This window comes from Odocoileus virginianus, chromosome 13 (genome assembly GCF_023699985.2).
Source record: "Odocoileus virginianus isolate 20LAN1187 ecotype Illinois chromosome 13, Ovbor_1.2, whole genome shotgun sequence".
In the NCBI taxonomy this organism is placed as follows: Eukaryota; Metazoa; Chordata; class Mammalia; order Artiodactyla; family Cervidae; genus Odocoileus; species Odocoileus virginianus.
In genome coordinates this window covers 13,214,427-13,235,348 of record NC_069686.1, presented here as the reverse complement: position 1 = coordinate 13,235,348, position 20,922 = coordinate 13,214,427, and the positions used below count along the sequence as shown (strand labels likewise).

The window sequence follows — 20,922 nt, the reverse complement described above, 5'->3', positions numbered from 1 at the left end:
CATCTTTTATAATTCCTTGATTTTTGTGTATATGTCTTAACAGGATTTGGGTTTGGAATACTATGTATTAGGAGAATCGTTTGAGACTTCTGCTCCTTGGGACAGGTAAAATGAAACAAAATGCCTGATATTATTAAAATATGCTATACAAGTTGCTGGAGTAATTTATCTTTGTGTGTGAATATGTAAACTTCTAAAATTTTGTAAAGAAGCATTAAAAGAAGGTAGTCACTTTTATTTAGATTAGTGTCTTCATCAGAATGTCATATTTGCAAGCCATTTAAAAAATTTTCGATTTGTCCATGCCCCATAGAAGGATGGTATTACTGAAATTTACATTTTAAAGAATTTTATTGAACACTAAATGTCATGATGTGGTTTGACTTAGCTTTGATTTAAATTCTTAAATGGTTAATATGCTTAAATGTTCTCTAGAAAGTCTCTCCAAAATATAACCTCCTATTGTAATATATCATTTAGCTTTTGATATTTGTATGTGTACTATTAAGCAAGATCTTAGCTTGAATTTAAGTGATTTCTGAAAGAAATCCAATTTTAGGAAGCTATGTATAATTTCTGTTTTAAAATTATATACATGTATACATACAAATATTGGTTAGGGAAATACAATAAAAGCTGATTGGGAAATGTGAAATGGTTTTATTAAAAATAGACCTGTGAGTTAACTCATTCAGTAATAGGAAATTCTTGAAATTGTTAGTTCGTTTTTATTCTAGGTATATTTTACTTTTTCTTTATAAAATTTATTATTTTAAATCTGTAATAAAGCATATAAGATACAACAGATCCCACTGAACACACCTGTTAAGTGTTACCTATCTTAACATCTTTGTTCGACCTTAACCTCATTTTTTCTCCTCCCCCAGAAAACTTTTTACTTTTCTACATTGTCTTCATCTACTATGAGTTTTGACTTCAGTGTATTGGTGCTAATACTCCATGCACTGAAAGATAGTAATCAAATTTAGAGTATCAGTCTGTTATTCATAGCATTCAGTTTTGGATGCTAAATTTCAATAGGGGGAATAAATCTTATAAATAAAAAGAATCATCACCTCATCCACATCTGACACTTTTGAACAGCAGATATAGTTTGGGAGCTGTTCATAGTTGTCTCAGAGACCACTTTAGTCTTTAATACTTTTCCTTACTGGGGAAAATGGGTTAGTATCATGAGTTTCCTTGTCATCAATTCCTGCTAACTGATGATTTCCCTTTTGTCTTTAAACTCTTCCAACTGTGGAAACTGATCATGCACTTTCTTCATTTTTCTTTATCCTTTCCTTGTATATTCTGACATAGTTTTTCAATTCACTGACTATATCTGTTTTATACAGGGCTAAATACTTGATTAGTTTTCATTTAAAACAATGTCTTCAGTTAAAGTATTAATAAATAAAACTAAGAGAAAGCAGCTGTATTCCTGACGTAAAATTTACTTGTTACCATTTAGTAACTTGCTTTCTCTTAAACCTTTAGCTAGGTAGAGGCCATATTTAGCAGCAAACCATGGGATTGGAGTCTTCAACCCTCACAGGTTATTAGATTGCTTGGCCTTTTTGTGCATAAATCACTTAAGGGATTATTGGTCTTACTAGTTTTAATGTGTTCCTCTGTGGCCTTAGCACAGTGACTGCACCTGTTAGGTGCTCAGTGTATATTCTGTATAAAGTCTGGTGAATGAACTCTGGTACAGTGTTAGAATGTAGCCTATAAAAATAGCTGCTTAAGAGATCCAAGTTGGAGATTAGAAGACTTTAGAGATACCAGCTTGAGATTTGTGATTAAAACCAAAGGAGCAGATACATTTTCAGGTAAATGAATGAAGGAAAAAAGAAGGCCCGAGAAAGAACTCTAGGGAACCCCAACACTTAAGGGATACAAACAAAGGATTCATTTAAGTCATCCAAATAAGAGTTAACAAAGGAAATTGAGGAATACAGTCTAGAAGATCTGGAGAAAACCAGTGCTGTGAGAGGAGCCAAGGGAAGTTGTTTTCAAGGAAGAAATGGTCAGTAGTGTTAAATTAGCTAATAAGGTCAGGTGAGAATTTAAAAGTATACACAGTTATGTTTGCCTCATAAGTAGTGATTGGTCCAAATGGACTGTATTGACCTTTGCATGAGCTTTGTGAGAAGATACTTTCAGAACTCCTTCCATACAAATAATTTCTAGAAAGTATCTCATTCAAGTAGTACATAAATTCCATTTTCTAGAGTCATAATAAAGAACTTATTACCTTTATAAATTTGTAATGCACATTAACTCCTATAGATATTAAGGTTAAGCAGATTTTATTTATCTGCCTTCAGCTCTCACAAAATAAAGCAGAATTTAATTTCAGTGTTGTTTTGTAAAGTCAGAATTTATAGAATTTTTACATACTATATTTATAAAATTGACATGCTAATAAAACACTACAACCTTTTTCATATTTATATTTTATATATTTATTATTATAAATATATATTTATTTATATATTTATAATATATTTATATAATATATTAAATTTATTATATAAATATATAATATAATAAATATATAATTATATAAATAATATTTATATAATAAAAATATTCATATTTATATTATTTTGACATATTTATATTTTAATTATTTATTCTTCATTCTTATTGGAAATATAGGTAACTTTGGTCATCTTTTCTGTTCTAAAGACCAAGGTTTAAAACACAGAATCATCATCAATATGTAGCCACGATGTTTATTGGAGGATAAAATGCCTTATGTATACTTTGAGTCTTATTTTCCAGATGAAACAAAATATATGGTTATGAAAATATGTTACAACTCACATTAAAAAATAGATTAATATTGTTAAATATTGCCTGTCTTCCCTCCCCTTTAAGAGCTGTGCCTTGCTTTTCTGTTTTCATTGACTTCTAATATTAAATAGTCTGGCATAACTTTACACATAGTTTGTATTCAGTAAGTCTTTGTTGAGCTGGATTTTAGCCTAGTGCTTGAAAATAATCTATTGAACATTGGGTGTAATAGTGTGATTACTAATGAAATTCTTTTTAAATTAAGGAAGACTTCTTAGACATGGAAATAGATTGTGTGTATGTGGCGGGGGGGGGGGGGGTCGTGCATGCATGTGGATGCACATGGTCAGTCATGTTAGACTCTTTGTGACCCCATGGACTGTAGCCCATCAAGCTCCTGTGTCCATGGAATTTTCCAGGCAAGAATATTGGAGTGGGTTGACATTTCCTCCTCCAGGGGATCTTCCCAACCCAGGGATCAAACCCGTGTCTCCTGCATTGGTAGGTGGAATCTTTACCTCTAGCACCAACTGGGATATTCCCATAACCCAAATTGAATTTTCATTAACATTTTCTTTAGAACTTTTAAAAAAGTTTTTAAAATCTTACAGTTAAATTTATTTCAAAATTGGATTTTCCTTGGAGTAGGAAACTTATCTTCAGGAGACCTGAGTATGCTCCTCTGACTTCTGTCTTTCCTGTGACAAAAAGGGAAGGACTTTGCTCCCTTGAATTTTTGAATGGAAGGCTCAGTTTGAATGATCATGACTCTTGTTCATTCTTGAAGGAATAAACATAAACTTTAAAAGAATTTTTGACTTCAAATGTGCTGATAAACCAGCAATTATTGGAATTTTTGAAACTTACATGAAAACTTAATATTGTATTCCATTCTTGTTTTCTAGGGTTGTAGATCTCTGTAGAAATGTAAAAGAAAGGATAACAAGGGAATGCAAAGAGAAAGGTGTTCAGTTTGCTCCTCTTTCTACATGCAGGTGAGTTTTTTTGTTGTTCTTATACTACTTCTTCTAAAAAAAACTTTTTAAAATTAATGGAAAAGTGTAATTTGTGAGCTGAGGAAAAGCTTCAGTCTGTTCCACTTAGCAGGCTTTCCTAAACTTCACTTGCCGTGTTAGTGACTTATTGGACTATGCAACTAGGATTTTTACAGTGGTCCTGAGCCCAACAGAAGTAGAACTCCCTTTCACAGGTGAGCCTTCCGCCCTGTCAGGACAGCACGATGGTAGTCAAATGTCTGAACTCCTAGACTTCTTCATTTATTGCAACTGTACATTTCATAGGTAGTCGAGAAACTGTAAACATGTGTTTGTAAACACATTCAATATAGCTCTTTCTCTAATAGAGAAAAAGCGTTTTAACCACTTTGTCGGCTGTTGATTAAATCATTGGGTATGGAATGTAGGAATGAGTGGAGCCAGAAGACCCAAATGAAGGTTAACTCATTGCTCTCTAATAGGTCTTTCTGTGATGATGGAAATGTTCTGTATCTGTCCTATCCAGTATGGTAGCCACAAGCCACATGTGGCTGTTGAGCTGTTGCAATGTGGCTAGTGTGACTGTGGACCTGAATTTTAAACTTCAATAATTCAAATAATTTAAATTTACAGTGACACATATGGCTAATGTCTTCCACATGGGACAGTTATGATCCATATTGGATCACAGTTAGCTAATAATCTTGTCCTCTTAAATAGCAGCAGACCCAAAGGATGTTTTCTTGAGAAGGGGCACTTTGTGTCCTGTCTTTTGATACTAATTTTCTCTGTGAACTCACAGAATAAGAGGCCTACCTGTCTAGTCTGTCAGGTCGCGTATTATAAAACTGAGAACAAATTGGGCCCACTAATCCAAAAGTCATTTATTAATAGTAAAAGTTAAAGCATTTAAAATAATAGGGTGTATTCTTGTCGAGTTGAGGATTTTTTATTCTTTTGTTATGTCAAACCTTAGCTCAACAGATATCCTTTCTTCCTTCTTCTACCCTTCTTCCCTGTTCAGCATCTCTTGAGATCTCCCCTTCCATTATGAGACTACCATTGTGATAAACTACTACTTACTGAAAGTGACTGGGAAGTAAAATATTCTGCCTTTAGGACACCTCCTGTAATAACACTTAAATCTAGGTTCTTTAAATGGTACTCATAAGGCCTAAGGATCTTCATTATGTATTGTACTGCAGGTGGATAGAATTGTTATATATATATATACTGAATTGATCATATGTAATTTATTCTGTGGCCATTTTTTTAAGGATTTTCTGATAAAAGCCTAATGCTTTAGCTTCTATGATTATCTTATAAAACCAAAGTTTAGAATGTGCAAAGTCTAAGTTAATTGAGTGTTTCGGTAAATAGGAGTTTTAAATATAGTTTTAATAACACATACTTGATTAAACTAACATTTAAGTAGAGTTTAATTTTAGTTGAGTTTGATTTGGACTGATTAATAAGGGCTAAGGAGTTTATTCTGTGTTGAGTGTAAACATTTGAATGTGTGAGATGGACTTTTTAAATCCTTTTTTAAAAAGCTATTCTGAAATTAATTTAAAATAGTTGTAGATTTCATTGAAATCAAAGATTCTAAGGAAAAGAATTCAGCTGTAGTGTGCATTTACTGATTTTACTTCGTTTCTGTCTTTTAAAAATTATTTTGTGTATTGGAATTCTAACCCTAAATTTTCTGAACAAAATTTGTGGGAAGAGATTACTAGCCAGTGAGTCTAATATAAGTACAGTACTTTGAAAAGTATATAGCGCACTTTTTTTTTTTTTTTTAGAAATTAAAGAATAATATAACAGCTTTGGCAGCAACACTATCTCTTGTTCAGATGATTTTGGAAGTCATTGCTATTTAAGTGTCTTAAGTGATAGAATTGAGCTGTTAATAGGTTTTAGTTCTAAGTCATTTTCTGAAACGGTCCCAAATTAAGGTTTTTCAAAAAAGGTTATTTCTACTTTGTTTGAGATACTGATCAATCAAGCTTTACTGTAAATTTAGAAGCCTACCTCTCTATTGAAAACTGAATTGTATAATATAGATCCTGGGTTTGTGGGAAGGTGGCAGTGTTCTACTAATATTAATTATATTTTCTGTTTATTGATATGATTCTCATGTGAGTGATACATATTTTCTAATTGCTGTAAACTCATTTCATTCTATATTCTTTAAACATGGTCATTTGTAGTGATAGTGCCCTTGTAGTTAACATAGTTCTCCAATTTGTCTTAAACTTTGTAAATCTGGTACTTCAAATGTAAACATTCAAGGGGTCTTTTTTATGGGTGTGAATTAACACTAGGAGAAAAACACAGCTGGCAAATTGACAGTAGCATTGTTAAACAGTACATTTCTTCTGTTCTCAGGCACCTAACATTTGGCCTAAAAGGCCATTAAAATTTTAGATTAGATTCTATTTGTATTGTGTAGTAAAAAAGAGTATTTCCTCTATATTTGCTCCTTCTGTTGAATTAAATTCTTTGTGGGAACCTCTGTAAATTGTTTTCAGAGATCTGACTATGATTACCTTAGCTCCCTTTTAAATGCTTCACCTAATTGCATTTTCAAAGCCCAAATATATATCATGTATATGATTTGTTAATCTAACATTCTTGATATCTTTTGCAAACACACATACAGCATCCTCACATGTGGGGCCTAGAGCGTAAACCCTTCAGAGATGCTGTCTTAGGGCTTTGTGTCTTTCACTTTGTTTTCAAAGTCATTACTAGCTTATTCATGTGAACTTGGTGAAGATGTTGTATTTTACCCAATCACTTTTGGTATTTGAACATTTTTCTTGTTTCTTAGTTTTAAGTTCTCCTATTTATTTCTCTTAACTTTGAGGAAGTTTAGAAGGCTTGTAAGGGATCACCAAGTTCCATGAGGTCTGTTTTGGAGCTGTCTGTAACTGCAATATACTTTGTAAAAAAAATAAAAAATTCCTTTCTGAGGAAGAGGAATTTTTGTTTATTTCAGGCCAATTGGAGAAATATTTACATCATCTTAAAATTTTAAAACTTTTTGGGATAACAGTCCAGACTTACCAAAAAAGTTACGAAAATAGTACAAATAGTTTGTTGGTATCCTTTATCTAGCACATCTGTTTTCCTTCTATGGAGTAGGAGGGTTGGTAGAGAATGAGATTATGTATTAAGCAAATCATTCAGACAATACTGCCTTTAAGTTTCTAGATATTGAATCTGATTTCACTTAAAGCCTTGTGGGGGATTTTTCTCTGTTTGTTTTTTAGGGTGACACAGACTTACGATGCAGGTGCATGTATCTATTTCTACTTTGCCTTTAACTACAGGGGAATCAGTGACCCACTGGCTGTGTTTGAACAAACTGAGGTAATTTTGCATAAATGAATATAGCTCTTATATTCTTTTATTAATTTAAATAAACTTTACTGTCAACTTATGGATTTTAGTTTGACTCTCTTTAATAACTTGTGGTTTACCTTGGTGATAGCCCATAGAAATGAAAAACATAATTTTTGCACTGGATTGAATGCTGAATTAGAAGTCTAAAATGTATATTCCCTACACATACTATAATTAACATTCTGTAATTAATATTCTGTGGCCTGTGATTCTTTCATTATTACTTATATAATGCCTGATTAAATTAAATGATTACTTTAAATGATTAAGACTATAGGGATCATTGATTGCACTCTGGCAGCCCACGCAGCTCTAGATGGTGACTGCTCTAAAACTGAGCAGTTTTAGAGGTCAGCAACTCTAAAACTCTTGGTCGATGTTGCTGTAATTTCAGTTTATATTTTAATTGATTTTAATTAAAAAATTAAAGTTATATGTCAGGCTTTGAGGTTCATTTGCTAGTAGTTTCTATTACATTTCTTAAATAACCTCAAGCTTCTAATTGTTATCAAGCCCTCTGTTTGATAATCAGTGTTTCTCATGACAAGAATGCCTGGAGTTGAAGAAACAGACTAGAGTATGGAGGAAGTGGGAGGAGCCTGGGTTTGTTAAAGCCTCAGGTGTCCTCATATTAACTCTGTATCCTGCCTGCCAGAGATAGTACCACAGGATGATTTTCAGTAGCACACTTTTATTTTTTTTTTTTTTCCCATTTATTTTTATTAGTTGGAGGCTAATTACTTTACAGCATTGCAGTGGTTTTTGTCATACATTGAATTAGCCATGGATTTACATGTATTCCCCATCCCGGTCCCCCCTCCCACCTCCCTCTCCACCCCATCCCTCTGGGTCCTCCCAGTGCACCAGGCCTGAGCACTTGTCTCATGCATCCAACCTGGGCTGGTGATCTGTTTCACCCTAGATATACATGTTTCGATGCTGTTCTCTTGAAACATCCCACCCCCGGGTTCTCCCATAGAGTCCACAAGTCTGTTCTATACATCTGAGTCTCTTTTTCTTTTTTTGCATATAGGGTTATCGTTACCATCTTTCTAAATTCCATATATATGTGTTAGTATACTGTAATGGTCTTTATCTTTCTGGCTTACTTCGCTCTGTATAATGGGCTCCAGTTTCACCCATCTCATTAGAACTGATTCAAATGAATTCTTTTTAACGGCTGAGTAATATTCCATGGTGTATATGTACCACAGCTTCCTCATCCATTCATCTGCTGATGGGCATCTAGGTTGCTTCCATGTCCTGGCAATTATAAACAGTGCTGCGATGAACATTGGGGTAGTGGCACACTTTTAGATGCAAACCACAGTCAGGGTTTGGTTGGCTCCCTCTGAGGCCTCCTTTTTTAAAAACCGAAACAAAACCCAGCTTTTCTGAGGTATAATTGAAATATAGTAAACAGCCTATGAGTTGTACAATTTCATGGGTTTTGACATATGTACGAAATCACCCCAATCAAAATAATGAGTGTATCTGTCATCCTGAAAAAATCAAATCCTCTCCTATCCCTTTAGCCTTTTAGTGTCTTTGTCTTGCCTTCTGGCTACTCAGAAGCCCCTTCCCCACAGTATTAATACTACAGAAGTGAAAGTATTCCTTCTTTCACGAGCCAAACAGTCATTCTCTATAAGTGCTCCTGGTTTCAAGTAATTATTGCTTTACTTAAAATAATTTGTTAGAAGATACAGTCTCTTAGAATAGGGTGAGCATACTTATGATTCATTTGAAAAACCCTAAATGCTAAGTGATGAGGGGTCTTAAAAGTTGCTTCGCAATGAGATGTCAGTCCTGAAGGGAGGGCCTCCTCTACTGTGGCCTAACTCTGATGGTTTATACACATCCAAGTAATTCTGAGAGTTACAAGGCACTGTAGGGATTTTACCTCATATCTACTACACATTCATGAGTAATTGAGTGTAATTACAGTTAATGTAACCCTTTTTTCACCCTGTACTTCAGCCATTCTTTATCTTTCTAACCTTCTGCTTTATAAGGAGACTAATTAGAGCCTAACATGTTATGAGGATAATACAAGGGTCTGCCCCCACCCCCCTCCACCCCCCAAACACACACACACATTTAGATATCCAGAAACCCGACAAGTTATTTGTCCCAAAGCAAGGACTTCCCAGGTGGTACTAGTGGTAAAGAATCTGCCTACCAGTGCAGGAGACGCAGGAGGTGTGGGTTCAATCCCTGGGTTGGGAAGATCCCTTGGAGGAGGACATGGTAGCCCACTCCAGTACTCTTGCCTGGAGAATCCCATGGACAGAGTAAGTAGCCTGCTGGGCTACAGTCCATGGGGTCTCAAAGAGTCGGAGACAGCTGAGCCACTGAGCACGCATTGACCTAACAAATGTTCTCCATCAGAGTTTTTATCATTAACCCCTGCTAGTTTTGTAAGTAATCTCGAGTCTGTGTACACTGCATGATATTAGGTGAGTAATTTAACCGCCTAAACTTTATTTTATCTGTGAAGTAGGAATAAAAGTAATTATTCCATATGGCTTTAGTGAAAATAAATGAATTATTGCAGGTAAATTACTTTTTACTTTTCTGGACATACCATAAGCAGTCAATAAATGTTTGTTGGTATCGTGAGATGTTTACTTCAGAGTAGGACGTGACTCCTTACAAAACTTTTTAAAATTGTTTTTAATCATTTAGTTAAGCTGCTGAATTCATTATTTTTCCTTCTTTTTCTTTTCTAGAATCTTAAAGTAACAATTATAGAATTTGTGACTATTCACTAGGAAAAAACTTAAAAAGCTAGGCTGCATATTTTAGTTGCTTTTTAAAATACAGTTAACCTAATAGAAAAGAAAATTAGACTTCCCGTTTATTATTTAACCCAGAAAGTTTGTGTTTCCTTTGAGAGCTGAGTCTTAACTCTTTCACTTCAAAGTGATCTGTTTGTTGTTTTGTTTCCAAATACAGGCAGCTGCTAGAGACGAAATCCTCGCTAATGGAGGGAGCCTGTCGCATCACCATGGAGGTATTCTTTTTTGAGGGGTAGAATTTCTGATATTCCTACTGTTTAAAATATTTAGTTTGATAAAATGCTGGGACTGTGAGGAATTTGATAGCACTAGAGATTTTATCTTGGAAGTTTTTGTGTCTGTCGCTGAGTTCACCTGTGTTGTGGCAGTAACCAGCTGAAGCTTGATTTGACAAGCCTGTCTGTATAACAGGACCTGGTCTTTCTTCTGAGTTCTTAGGAACTTCATGTTACCCAAGATAGCCCAGCCAACCTGGGAGGTATTTGACCATTATAGTAAAAGTTCTTAAAGGGGGAAGAAACCTACATAACTGTTTTTCAGCCACTACTGGAATGTAGCTGAAAGTCAGTTGTACCATATATTGAAGAGCTTTTCTGCCCACTCAAAATTCAGCAGATAAATTAAGACAGGATATGAAAAAAATCTTTTTTCAAGATTTTAATGCTGTTATAGTGTTCCTCTTTGATCATTATAGTTACTGGAGAGTTGATCATATCACCAATAAAAATTATGATATGTCTATCTATGTTATTAGCAGTGTTTTTAATATATAAATTGGTGCCTAGAAAAATAGATATGTGTAGTTTTTTTTAGGGAAGTGCATGAAGATAAATGACAGCTGATTTGAAAAATTCAACTCCTATTCTGGATTCTCCTTATCCCTCTTTTCCTGTTTGATTTTCCATCATAGCATTTAGCATTATCTAACATTATAGTTAGCTATCTCCTTCTACTGGAAAGTAGGATCCTCAATAGGGACTTCTGTTTCATTTCTCCCAGCACCAGAATAGTATTGGCCCCAGCCAGCTCTCCATACATGTGTGTAAGAACATTGAAAGAATTTTTGTAGAAAACATAGCGAGCTGTGGAGAATCTGTATTCAGCCAGGCCTGAAGAAGATTGCTAATATGGATGAATGAATTAGTTGCCAGCATCACTGTGTCGATTTACTCTATTATATTCCCCCTACTTTTTCTTACTCTTCACAAATAAATTTCTAACTTAGCTGACTGATAAGCATTACAGGGAATGAACTGTCCTTTCCCTTCTCTTCCCGTTTATTACCTTTTGATGGAGATGCTAGTGAATGTTGGAATGATGAAAGTGAAGAAGGGAAGAAACTGGATATTAGAAACCTCTTAAATGAAATTAAAAGCTTTTGATTAATCTAAAGGTCTAAACCTGATTTTGGAAATGTAAACATGAGGTATTTCATAAAGGTGCTTAGATTTTTTTGTACCTTCCTTTAAAATGTTCAGAAATCTATATACAGTACTTAAATTTTTTTTATATTTTATTTTAAGATGCCACTATATTACTATTATGCAAGGAAATTACATAGTAATTTTACATAGTATATCATGAAGTAATATGTTCTTAATTCTAAATTGGATAGAGGGAGGAAGCAAAATAATTTAGCTGTAATTACTTACTTAAAGAAAAATTTTTTTTTCCTTTCCAGAGCCAACAATTTTGCCTTTTGGTAGATGTCAGCAGCCAACAAGTGTACTTTTTCCTTTGAGATAAGAAACTGTAGGATCCTTGTTTGTGATAGTAAATATGAGAGGACATGTAATTCTACAAGAGGGTAAAAATAGCCAAATCTTGTACTGAATAGAAAGAAATCGAGGCTTAATTGTTAGATAATCAGGTTAGGTGAACTAATTTCCTTAATTGTGAGAGGATGGTCTCTGTTTACTCAGGTTTTACAATGCGATAAATTCTACAGAAGTTAGCAGTGACCAAATGACCTGCAACCAATGTTTTTTTTCTCTCACCAATGACACTTTATGCCTCTGGGATCTATGAGGGTATTCAGGTCCAGCCACTGGTGTCTCTGTATGAAATGCGAACGGCAATCAGTGCTTACTCAGATACCCCCTAGACACTGAGAGTTTCTTAGTAGGCTTTAACAGAACCTGTGTAAACATACTTGAAATAATATGGGCAAAGGTGTCATCACAGAAAAAGAAAATACACACAAATTTAAAATAATAAAGAGTTAAGTAATTCTAGTACAAATTTATTTGAGACAGACTTTATTGTCTAAAGCTATGGTTAACAATCTGTTTTATTATTAGTTTATTGTATTTATTATTGATAATCCATTATTTAGTCAATGAACACAAATAGAAATTAATTTAAAAATAGTTGGAAAGATGTAAACGTTAACTAACCAAAAGATCATGCTTATTCTTGATTTCAGAGCAAAAAATATAAATAATGGCTCCTGGGATATTTTTGATACCAGATATGCCTAATGCTTTTTAACATTGTTGTATAATATGTTTTCCACATTATAAATATTACTTGTCCACGAGACAGTAGCATTTCAAAGAGTGGTAGTCCTTCTCTTGAAGGATCTTACAGTTCCATAAAGTAAAATATGATAGCATTTCAAAAAGCCGCTGATCAAAACTAGTAGGATTGTGATATCATCATATTTAAACCAAGATAAGAGTCCCCCTCTTCTCTTAAAAGCACTTAGAAGGTGACCTTAATAAACATGTAAATACTGTAGGTGTTAAAACATCAAAGAGGAGGGAGATAAAATAGGGAAAGGAATTAACGTTTATAAAGCATTTACTAGGTGCTGTGCTTGACAGTCTCCTTTAATCCTGATCAGAATGCTGTGGAAAGATACTGTTCTGTTCTTTCGGATGAAGATAATTAAGTATTAAGGCTCTGAGAGTACAGTAGCTTACTCCAAAGTATGAGCAATAGTTGTTAGAATTTGAATGTGAACTCAGAGCCTCCTATGTCAGTGTCCTTGTCCTCTGACTTAAGAACCCAAAATAGTGAAAATAGGTCAAAAGCTAAAAAAAATTTAAATTGAACGCCTTTGAAAAGAGGCACATGATTTTAAAAGTATATGAGAAGAAATACTAAACATTACTGTTTCTCTTTTAAAATAAAATAATAGCTCTGTTTAATTTTGACCCTAAGTTTAGTTGCTTGTCCTGCTTTAGATATTAAAACAGAAATGAATTAACATTTTAATTTCCTTATCATAAATATTTCATTGTTTTCTAAGTTCTTGCACATAAGTCAGTTTGACTTTCTGGTTGTTTTTGTACTTCCTGATTATAGGTTTCTAACATGTTGTCAGTAGCAAGCAATAAAACAAATGCAGGTCAGATTGTGTTACGGTAAAGCTCCTTGTATAATTTATGTGCATTTTCAGGTTCTAGGTTTATAAGCCTTTATTTGTTGAAGACTCAAAGGTCAATGAAATAGTTTAATTATAGAAATTATTATCTTGAACTTGAATGTAGCAAGGTTTGATTGCATATTAATTTATCAAGAGGTTCTGCTTCATTTAAATAAGGAATTTTTTATTTCTATCACATTTCTCTCTCTCTCTTTTTTTTTTTTTTCATACAGTCAGAAATATGACTGTGTGGAAACGAATGCTAAAGCACTTTGATTCCTCCATGGCTTAGAAAAAGAAACTAAGTAAGCCTGAACACAAAATATCTTTCACATGTTCTGATAAAAAGATGCTTTCCCTTTGCTAGCTTGCCTTTTTTATACTTTTTAAACATGGGCATGCTCCAGAGTTCAGCCCAGAGCCAGTTTCTTCCCCTGCGTTCCCCTCACTCTCTCAGTGATTACTTCAGTCCCAGGACTGAAAACACTGTCCTTAATGCTGATGACTCCAGTACCAGAAGGCGTCACCAAAACCACCCTCATTAAATCACTGGTTTTTTCCTTCTGGGACAACTGCAGTAGGCTCTTTGCTGGCCTGTCTACCTCCATGCCTGTTGCTCTGCTGTTCTTTCTCTTGCTGTCCGGGTAGTCTTTTTAAAACTCAGTGTTTTCTTCTCATATTCAAAATAAAATCCAATGTCCGTATCAGGTTCTTCAAGGGTATACATTATGTGTTTATCTCTGCCTCTTCATCGCTTCCTTTTCCCCTATAGCAGTAGTGGCTTTCTTGCTGTTTCTCATACCTGTCAACCCCCTTCCTCTTCAAAATTCTTTGCTGTTTGTTCCATCTCTTTCTGATGGTCTTCCTCTTGTGCCCCCTCCCCCAGATATTTGCATGGTTCACTTTCCCCATCATTTAGATCTCTGATTAAAATGTCACTTTCTTAGAGGCATCTTCCCTATTCTCTTGTATAGTTTATGTTTCCCGTTTGAGTAAGTTCAGTGGGGTTACTGACTATATCTTGTCTGTCACTGGGTTCCCCAGTCCCTAGAAAAGTGTCTGACTATTCTACATAGAAGACTTTTGGACTCTGTGGGAGAAGGCGAGGGTGGGATGTTTCGAAAGAACAGCATGTATATTATCTATAGTGAAACAGATCACCAACCCAGGTGGGATGCATGAGACGAAGTGCTCGGGCCCGGTGCACTGGGAAGACCCAGAGGAATCGGGTGGAGAGGGAGGTGTGAGGGGGGATCGGGATGGGGAATACATGTAACTCCATGGCTGATTCATGTCAGTGTATGACAAAACCCACTGAAATGTTGTGAAGTAATTAGCCTCCAACTAATAAAAATATATGAAAAGAAAAAAAAAAAGAAGTAGGTAATCAATGAATATGTTATGTGACTAGTTAAGTGTCTAAGCGCTCACAGGATTTTGGGCAGTTTTGCAGATTCTTAAACATCTGAATTTCTCATTAACATGAATGGTATTAATCTCCTTGCTAATTTAGCTTCAGATGCTTAATAAGCAGGCCTTATTTGAATAAAGGGTCATGCTTAATCACAGAAAGGCTCAGTTTATTCCATAACATTATTTCTGAAAAAGTATATTAGTTGAGTCAGTTATTTAGTGGAAAAGTAGGGTAAAATAATACGCATTTCTCTATAACTCCCCAGCCAGCCATTTTAGTTTCCTTTCTTAGATGCATTATGTATGTAAGATTACATTTAAGCTTTGTCTTAAAGCAAATATAAGTTTGAGAGGCTTACAGACAGAGGAGAAAGAACACAGACTTCAGAATCAAATCTATATTTGACTCTTGGCTCTGTACTTAGCTAGCTGTATCACCTTAGAGAAATGGGAATAGTACCTGCCTCGGATTATTGTAAGACTTAAGTGTGATAGTGTATGTAAACATCAAAAGTGTCTTGCATATATAGTAGGTGCTTTAAAAACAATAAAGAAGTAGACAGCACCAAGTGAAACTCTGGTTTGTATACTTAAACCTCTACTGTAACCATTGAAAACAGGGTTACAGTATGAAAAAGACCCTTATCAAGGACTAAGATTGAGCAGTTATTTTAACGTTTTCATTTATAACCTGTGGTTATTCTTACTCTATAGGAGGTTCTGTTACCATCTGTATGAAAGCAATAAATTTTCTTCACACTATTGGCTGCAAAATTTGCTATAAAAATGTCTATTTTCATAAATGCTTCTGTGCTTAAAATTAATCATCTAATTTGTAAATTTCAAATATCCCATGCTATTCAGTGTAGTTTCCTAGTTTCATTTCAAGCAGAAATCTTTCCATATAAATTTTAAATAGAGTGGGTTTAATTATCCTTCTAAAGTTAATCAATAATAGAGTTCTTGAAAGATCGCTTTTTATGTGTAGAAAAGGTTTTCCTTAATATGTATCCTGAACTTAAAACTCAAGGCAGCCTCATAGTAGCATCTTTAGTTACTGACCTTCAGGCAGTGTCATGACATTCTCAGTACCATTTTTGAGTTCAAGAGTGGAAGGGCTGGGGGTTGGGAGAATATTGATGCAATTTCTCTTAGAGAGTTTGGCCTGTAATTGTGATTAATAACAGTCGCTTTCACTATCTGGAAACAGACAGGCTGGTTTGTCTGCCTACAATCATGCTGTGATAAATGGAGCTATTTTAGCTCTGGTTTTGTGTATCAAAGAAAACAGATGTAGTCTGGAACCGGAGGCTATAGGAAATACAAAGCCTGCTTAACTTAATCTTCATAGTGCTTGTTTTTGTAACTGATGAGCTGGTCAGTTTAAACAACAGCGTTTATCTCAGTCATATATTTAATTTCAGTTTATGACTTAAGTTTTTAAGTTGTTCATTTGCTAAAATTATACCTAAGTCCTTGTCAGGAAACAAAAAAAATCTTGATTAAATATAACCAGTCTTAGTTTAAATATTGATGTCTTTACCTAACCAAAATTATTTCCTATTATTCAGAGAGTAATTATGGGGTAGCTGCTCATAGCCGTTTTTGTGGTCTTGACATAATCCAGTAGTGTCAGGAACTTTAAAAGTAAAAAGAGACTACTCAAAGTAATGAGCAAAAGATCAGCTTTGTTAAAAACCTATACTGTGAAATAAAAGACATGCAGATTGACAAGGTGATTATCACTATTTATAGATGACATGATTGTCTTTGTAGAAAATGCAAAAAAAAAAAATACACTAAAACAAGATCAACAAGATTTATAAGAGCACACGCCAAGATCAATTACATTTCTGTATATTAACAATAGGCATATAGAAGCTGTGATTTAGAATGTAGTATCATTTACATTTGCTCCAAAGAAGGCATTTAAATCTAATAAAATATGTACATGCTTATGCATAAATCTAACAATATATATACTGGATCTATGTTCTGAAAATTACAGAATACTGATGAAAAAATTAAAGGCCTAAATAAATGGAGAGATATGTTCATGGACTGGTACAATACTGGACATGGTATAAACATGTCAGTTCTCCTTAGAGTGATCTACCTATTTAATACAATTCCTATCAAAATTTTGGAAATATTTTTAGTAGATATGGAAGAGATTATTTTGAAATTTATATGTTAAGGTAAAGGAAATAAGTAGATGAAAAAAGAACAGCAAAGTCATAGGAATGAATTTATTAGATTTCAAGACTTATAATAATACAGTCATCAAGACTGTGGTATTGGACGAGTATTGATCCATAGAACAAAGTAGAGAACTGAGAAGTAGACCCACATGAATATGTCCGACCAGTTTTGACAAAGATATAAAGCAACCAGTGGAGGAAGTATATAGCTTTTTCAACAAATAGTGCTGGAACAATTGGATGGAAATTCATAGGTTAAAAAAAAAAAACCCTGACCTGAACCTCACATTTTATACCAAAATTGACTCAACATAGGTAATAGACTTAAATGTAAAACATAAAATAACAAAACTTCTAGAAAAAACAAAAAGCAAAAAAAAATATTCAAGATCTAAAGTTGGGCAAAGAGTTCTTAGACTGTTCATGAATAGTACAGTCCATTGAAAGAAAATTTGATAAATTGGATCTCGTCAAAATTAAAAATGTTTGCTCTGTGAAGGACTCTGTTAAGTGGGTGAAAAGTTAGGCTTTTCATATGTGCAAACCACATATCAAACAAAAGATCTATGTCTATAAAATATAAAGAACTCTCAAAACTCAATAGTAAAATGCAAACAATTCAATTAGAAAATGGCAAAAGACGTGAAGAATCATTTCCCTGAAGAGGATGCACAGATGACAAATAATTACATGAACAGATGTTCAACACCAGTAACAATTGTTGTTGTTTAGTTGCTAAATCATGTTCAACTCTTCACAACTCCATGGAGCCTGAGAGGCTCCTCCTGTCTGTGGAACTTTCCAGGCAAGAATACTAGAATGGGTTGCCATTTCCTTCTTCAGGGAATCTTCCTGACCCAGGGACCAAACCCACATCTCCTGCATTGGAAGATGGACTCTTTACCACTGAGCCACCAGGGAAACAATAACTATTATGGAAATGCAAATTAAAACCACAAGAGAAGCCACTATACACTGATTAGAAATTTTAGAAAGCTAAAATTAGAAAATAATGGCAGTGTCAAATGCTGGCAAGGATATAAAGAAACTAGATAAACCATGGAATGTAGGGTAGTACCATCATTACCATAAAAACAGTTTGCAGTTTCTTATAAAAATCAAGCTTGTAACTACCATTCAACCCAACAGTTATGCTCTTGGATGCTTATACCACAGAATTGAAAACTTATGTTCATACATAAACCTGTACGTGTACATTTACAGCAGATTTACTCATGGTAGTCCCAAACTAGAATCAGCTCAGATGTCCTTCAACGATTAAATGGCTAATCAAACTATGGTACATCTCTACCATGGAATACTACTCAACAGTAAGAGAAAACGAACCATAAACACATTCAACAACTTGGATGAATCACCAGGAAATTACCCTGACTGAAAAAAAGCCAGTCCTCCAAAACTGCATACTCTGTGATAGTATTTCTATAACATTTTTGAAACAGTGAAATTAGAGAAATAGAGAGCACATTAGTGGTTTCCATGAGTTGGTGTAGGACAGGGGTGACTATAAATAGGCAACACAGGGCTCCTTGTAGGGATGGAAATGTTTTGGGTCTCGACTATATCAGTGTCAATATGCTGGTTGTGATTTTGGTCTTTTGATAGCTATCAGATGAGTATAGCCTTTCCAGTATCGAATCTTTATCAGATTACCATAAGATAGCATAAGTTTGTTTTGCCCTTTCTTTTGTGATTGGCTTTTTCTCACAAAACTTAAAAGTTGAATATAATATTTTTCCACTGAAGCAGTGTTGCAAATAGTGAGATTCTAAGACCAGACTGTAAAAGCCAATTTAATTCATGATGTAGTTGAACGTTTAACTACTTAACTATTTCAACTATATCACAGTACAGACAGGTTTGAGAGCTGACAAAATCTATTGTAAGAATGTATTGATCCTTACATTTCCTCCCCATGCAAGCTAAAGAGGCGCAGTCCCAGACAGAGAGCAGGGACAACACCATGTTTGCCACCTCTTACCTTGTGCTATATATATACCTGTAGTAGCTTCCAGCTTTAGATGTATTTTCTCAGCCACTAGGGGAAGAATAGGTAGCTTGGATAATAACCATTTCTCTTTGGACCCCTAAAGAGAACTCTTTCTCCCTAGCAATTTTATGACCAAGACTCTTTTAAGTGGGCTTCGCTGGTGGTTTAGAAGGTAAAGAATCTGCCTGCAATGCAGGGGACCTGGGTTCGATACCTGGGTTGGGAAGATCTCCTAGAGGAGGGCATGGCAATCCACTCCAGTATTCTTGCCTGGAGAAGTCCCATGTACAGAGGAACCTGGCGGGCTACAGTCCATGCGGTCACTAAGAGTCAGACACGACTGAGCAACTAAATACAGCACACACCACAGCACTCTTTTAAGTACTAGGTGTTTGTTAATCTCAGAATACCTCTACTATATTATTATATTGTTATAGACTCATTAACTTTTCGTAGCTATTTTTTCAGGTGATTAGGAGTGAATCCTGATAGGTATTTTCAAGTGTAAGATCTGTTAAAAGTGACTTTAGATAAATTTAATATTTAATAATCTGTGTTGTCTAACACAAAAGCCACTATGGTATTTGTGGCTATTTAAATTTAAATTGAAATGAAATAAAATTAAAAATTTATTTCCTCATTTGCAATAGCCACCTTTCAAGTGCTTAATATCCACATGTAGCTAGGAGCCACTGAGGTAAGCACTGCAGATGCAGAACATTTCTGTCATCACAGAAAATCCTATTGATCAGTGCTGTGAAGCTTTATTTCATATATATTTTCACACATTGGCTGGGAAAATGGCCCAAAAATATGACTTAAAATTTTTTTCAGTAGAAATTAGATTCAGGTCTTCAGGAGTTAAGTTCTAAAATAAACTAGCATTTGTCATTAATGGCAGGTTTTCTGAGTATAATTTATATCTGCTCTACCACTTTTTCCAGAATTTCTTTCAGTTTGGTAAAGTGAAAGTGACTCAGTCGTGTCTGACTCTTTGTGACCCCATGGGCTAAGTCCATGAAATTCTCCAGGCCAGAATACTGGAGTGGGTAGCCTCAGTTTGGTTAGTAGCCTCAAATTTGAAACAAGGTCACCTTACAATAGCAGGAGCCACTTCTCCTAATTCAGTTGATTGTAGCAGTGAAGATATGTTTGTTTTTATGGAAATTATTTGGGCTCCTGGGAGATGGACCTTTGGAAATATATGGTCCAAGATTTCCTGATCTTGGCGCTGTTGATATTTTGGCTAGATAATTCTTTGTTGTGGGGGCTGTCCTACGCATTGTAGTATGTTTAGCAGCATCCCTGGCCTCTACCCACTAGATTCTGGTAACATTGTCCAAATTATGACAACCAAAAATGTCTCTCTACATTGGTAAATGTCCTTTGTGTTGCAAAATTGTCTCTATTGAGAACTGTTGATACAGTCCAAAGGCTCCTAGACATTTGAAGGAAGCGAGTGAGGTTCTGTGACATTCTTTCTCCAGTCTTAGCTAACATAGAAGAACTCTTGAGTATATCTAAGAAATAATGTCAGAATATAGAGAATGCAAGGCAGATAAAACCAAAGGAAAGTAAAGAAACCCAGACTGGATATTTGCATCCCTACTCTTTATCTAAAATGGCTTATAGATAACTGTGGTTCATTATAGTTTAACTGACACTTTTTTTATTCTTACTGTGTTGATACCCTGTATTGTGGAAAGTGAAAGTGTTAGTCCTTCAGTTGTGTCTGACTCTTTGCTGCCGCATGGACTGTAGCCCACCAGGCTCCTCTGTCCATGGAATCCTCCAGGTAAGACTACTGGAGTCCCTTCTCCAGGGGATCTTTCTGACCCAGGGATCGAAGCTGGGTCTTCCACATTGCAGGCAGATTCTTTACTGTCTCAGCCACCAGAGAAGCCCTGTATTATGGCAC

The 20,922-nt window shown here is 34.8% G+C and overlaps 1 protein-coding gene across 1 annotated transcript in view; it reads left to right on the top strand.

The window, feature by feature from the left end:
* The window catches only part of AGPS (alkylglycerone phosphate synthase), a 138,537-nt gene that overhangs the window by 107,336 nt on the left and 10,279 nt on the right, over window positions 1-20,922 (top strand). Inside the window, exons 16-19 of the mRNA XM_070475984.1 lie at window positions 44-105; window positions 3,711-3,800; window positions 7,076-7,175; window positions 10,167-10,224. Coding sequence (XP_070332085.1) covers window positions 44-105; window positions 3,711-3,800; window positions 7,076-7,175; window positions 10,167-10,224 — 310 coding nt within the window. The remainder of the gene's footprint in view (window positions 1-43; window positions 106-3,710; window positions 3,801-7,075; window positions 7,176-10,166; window positions 10,225-20,922) is intronic.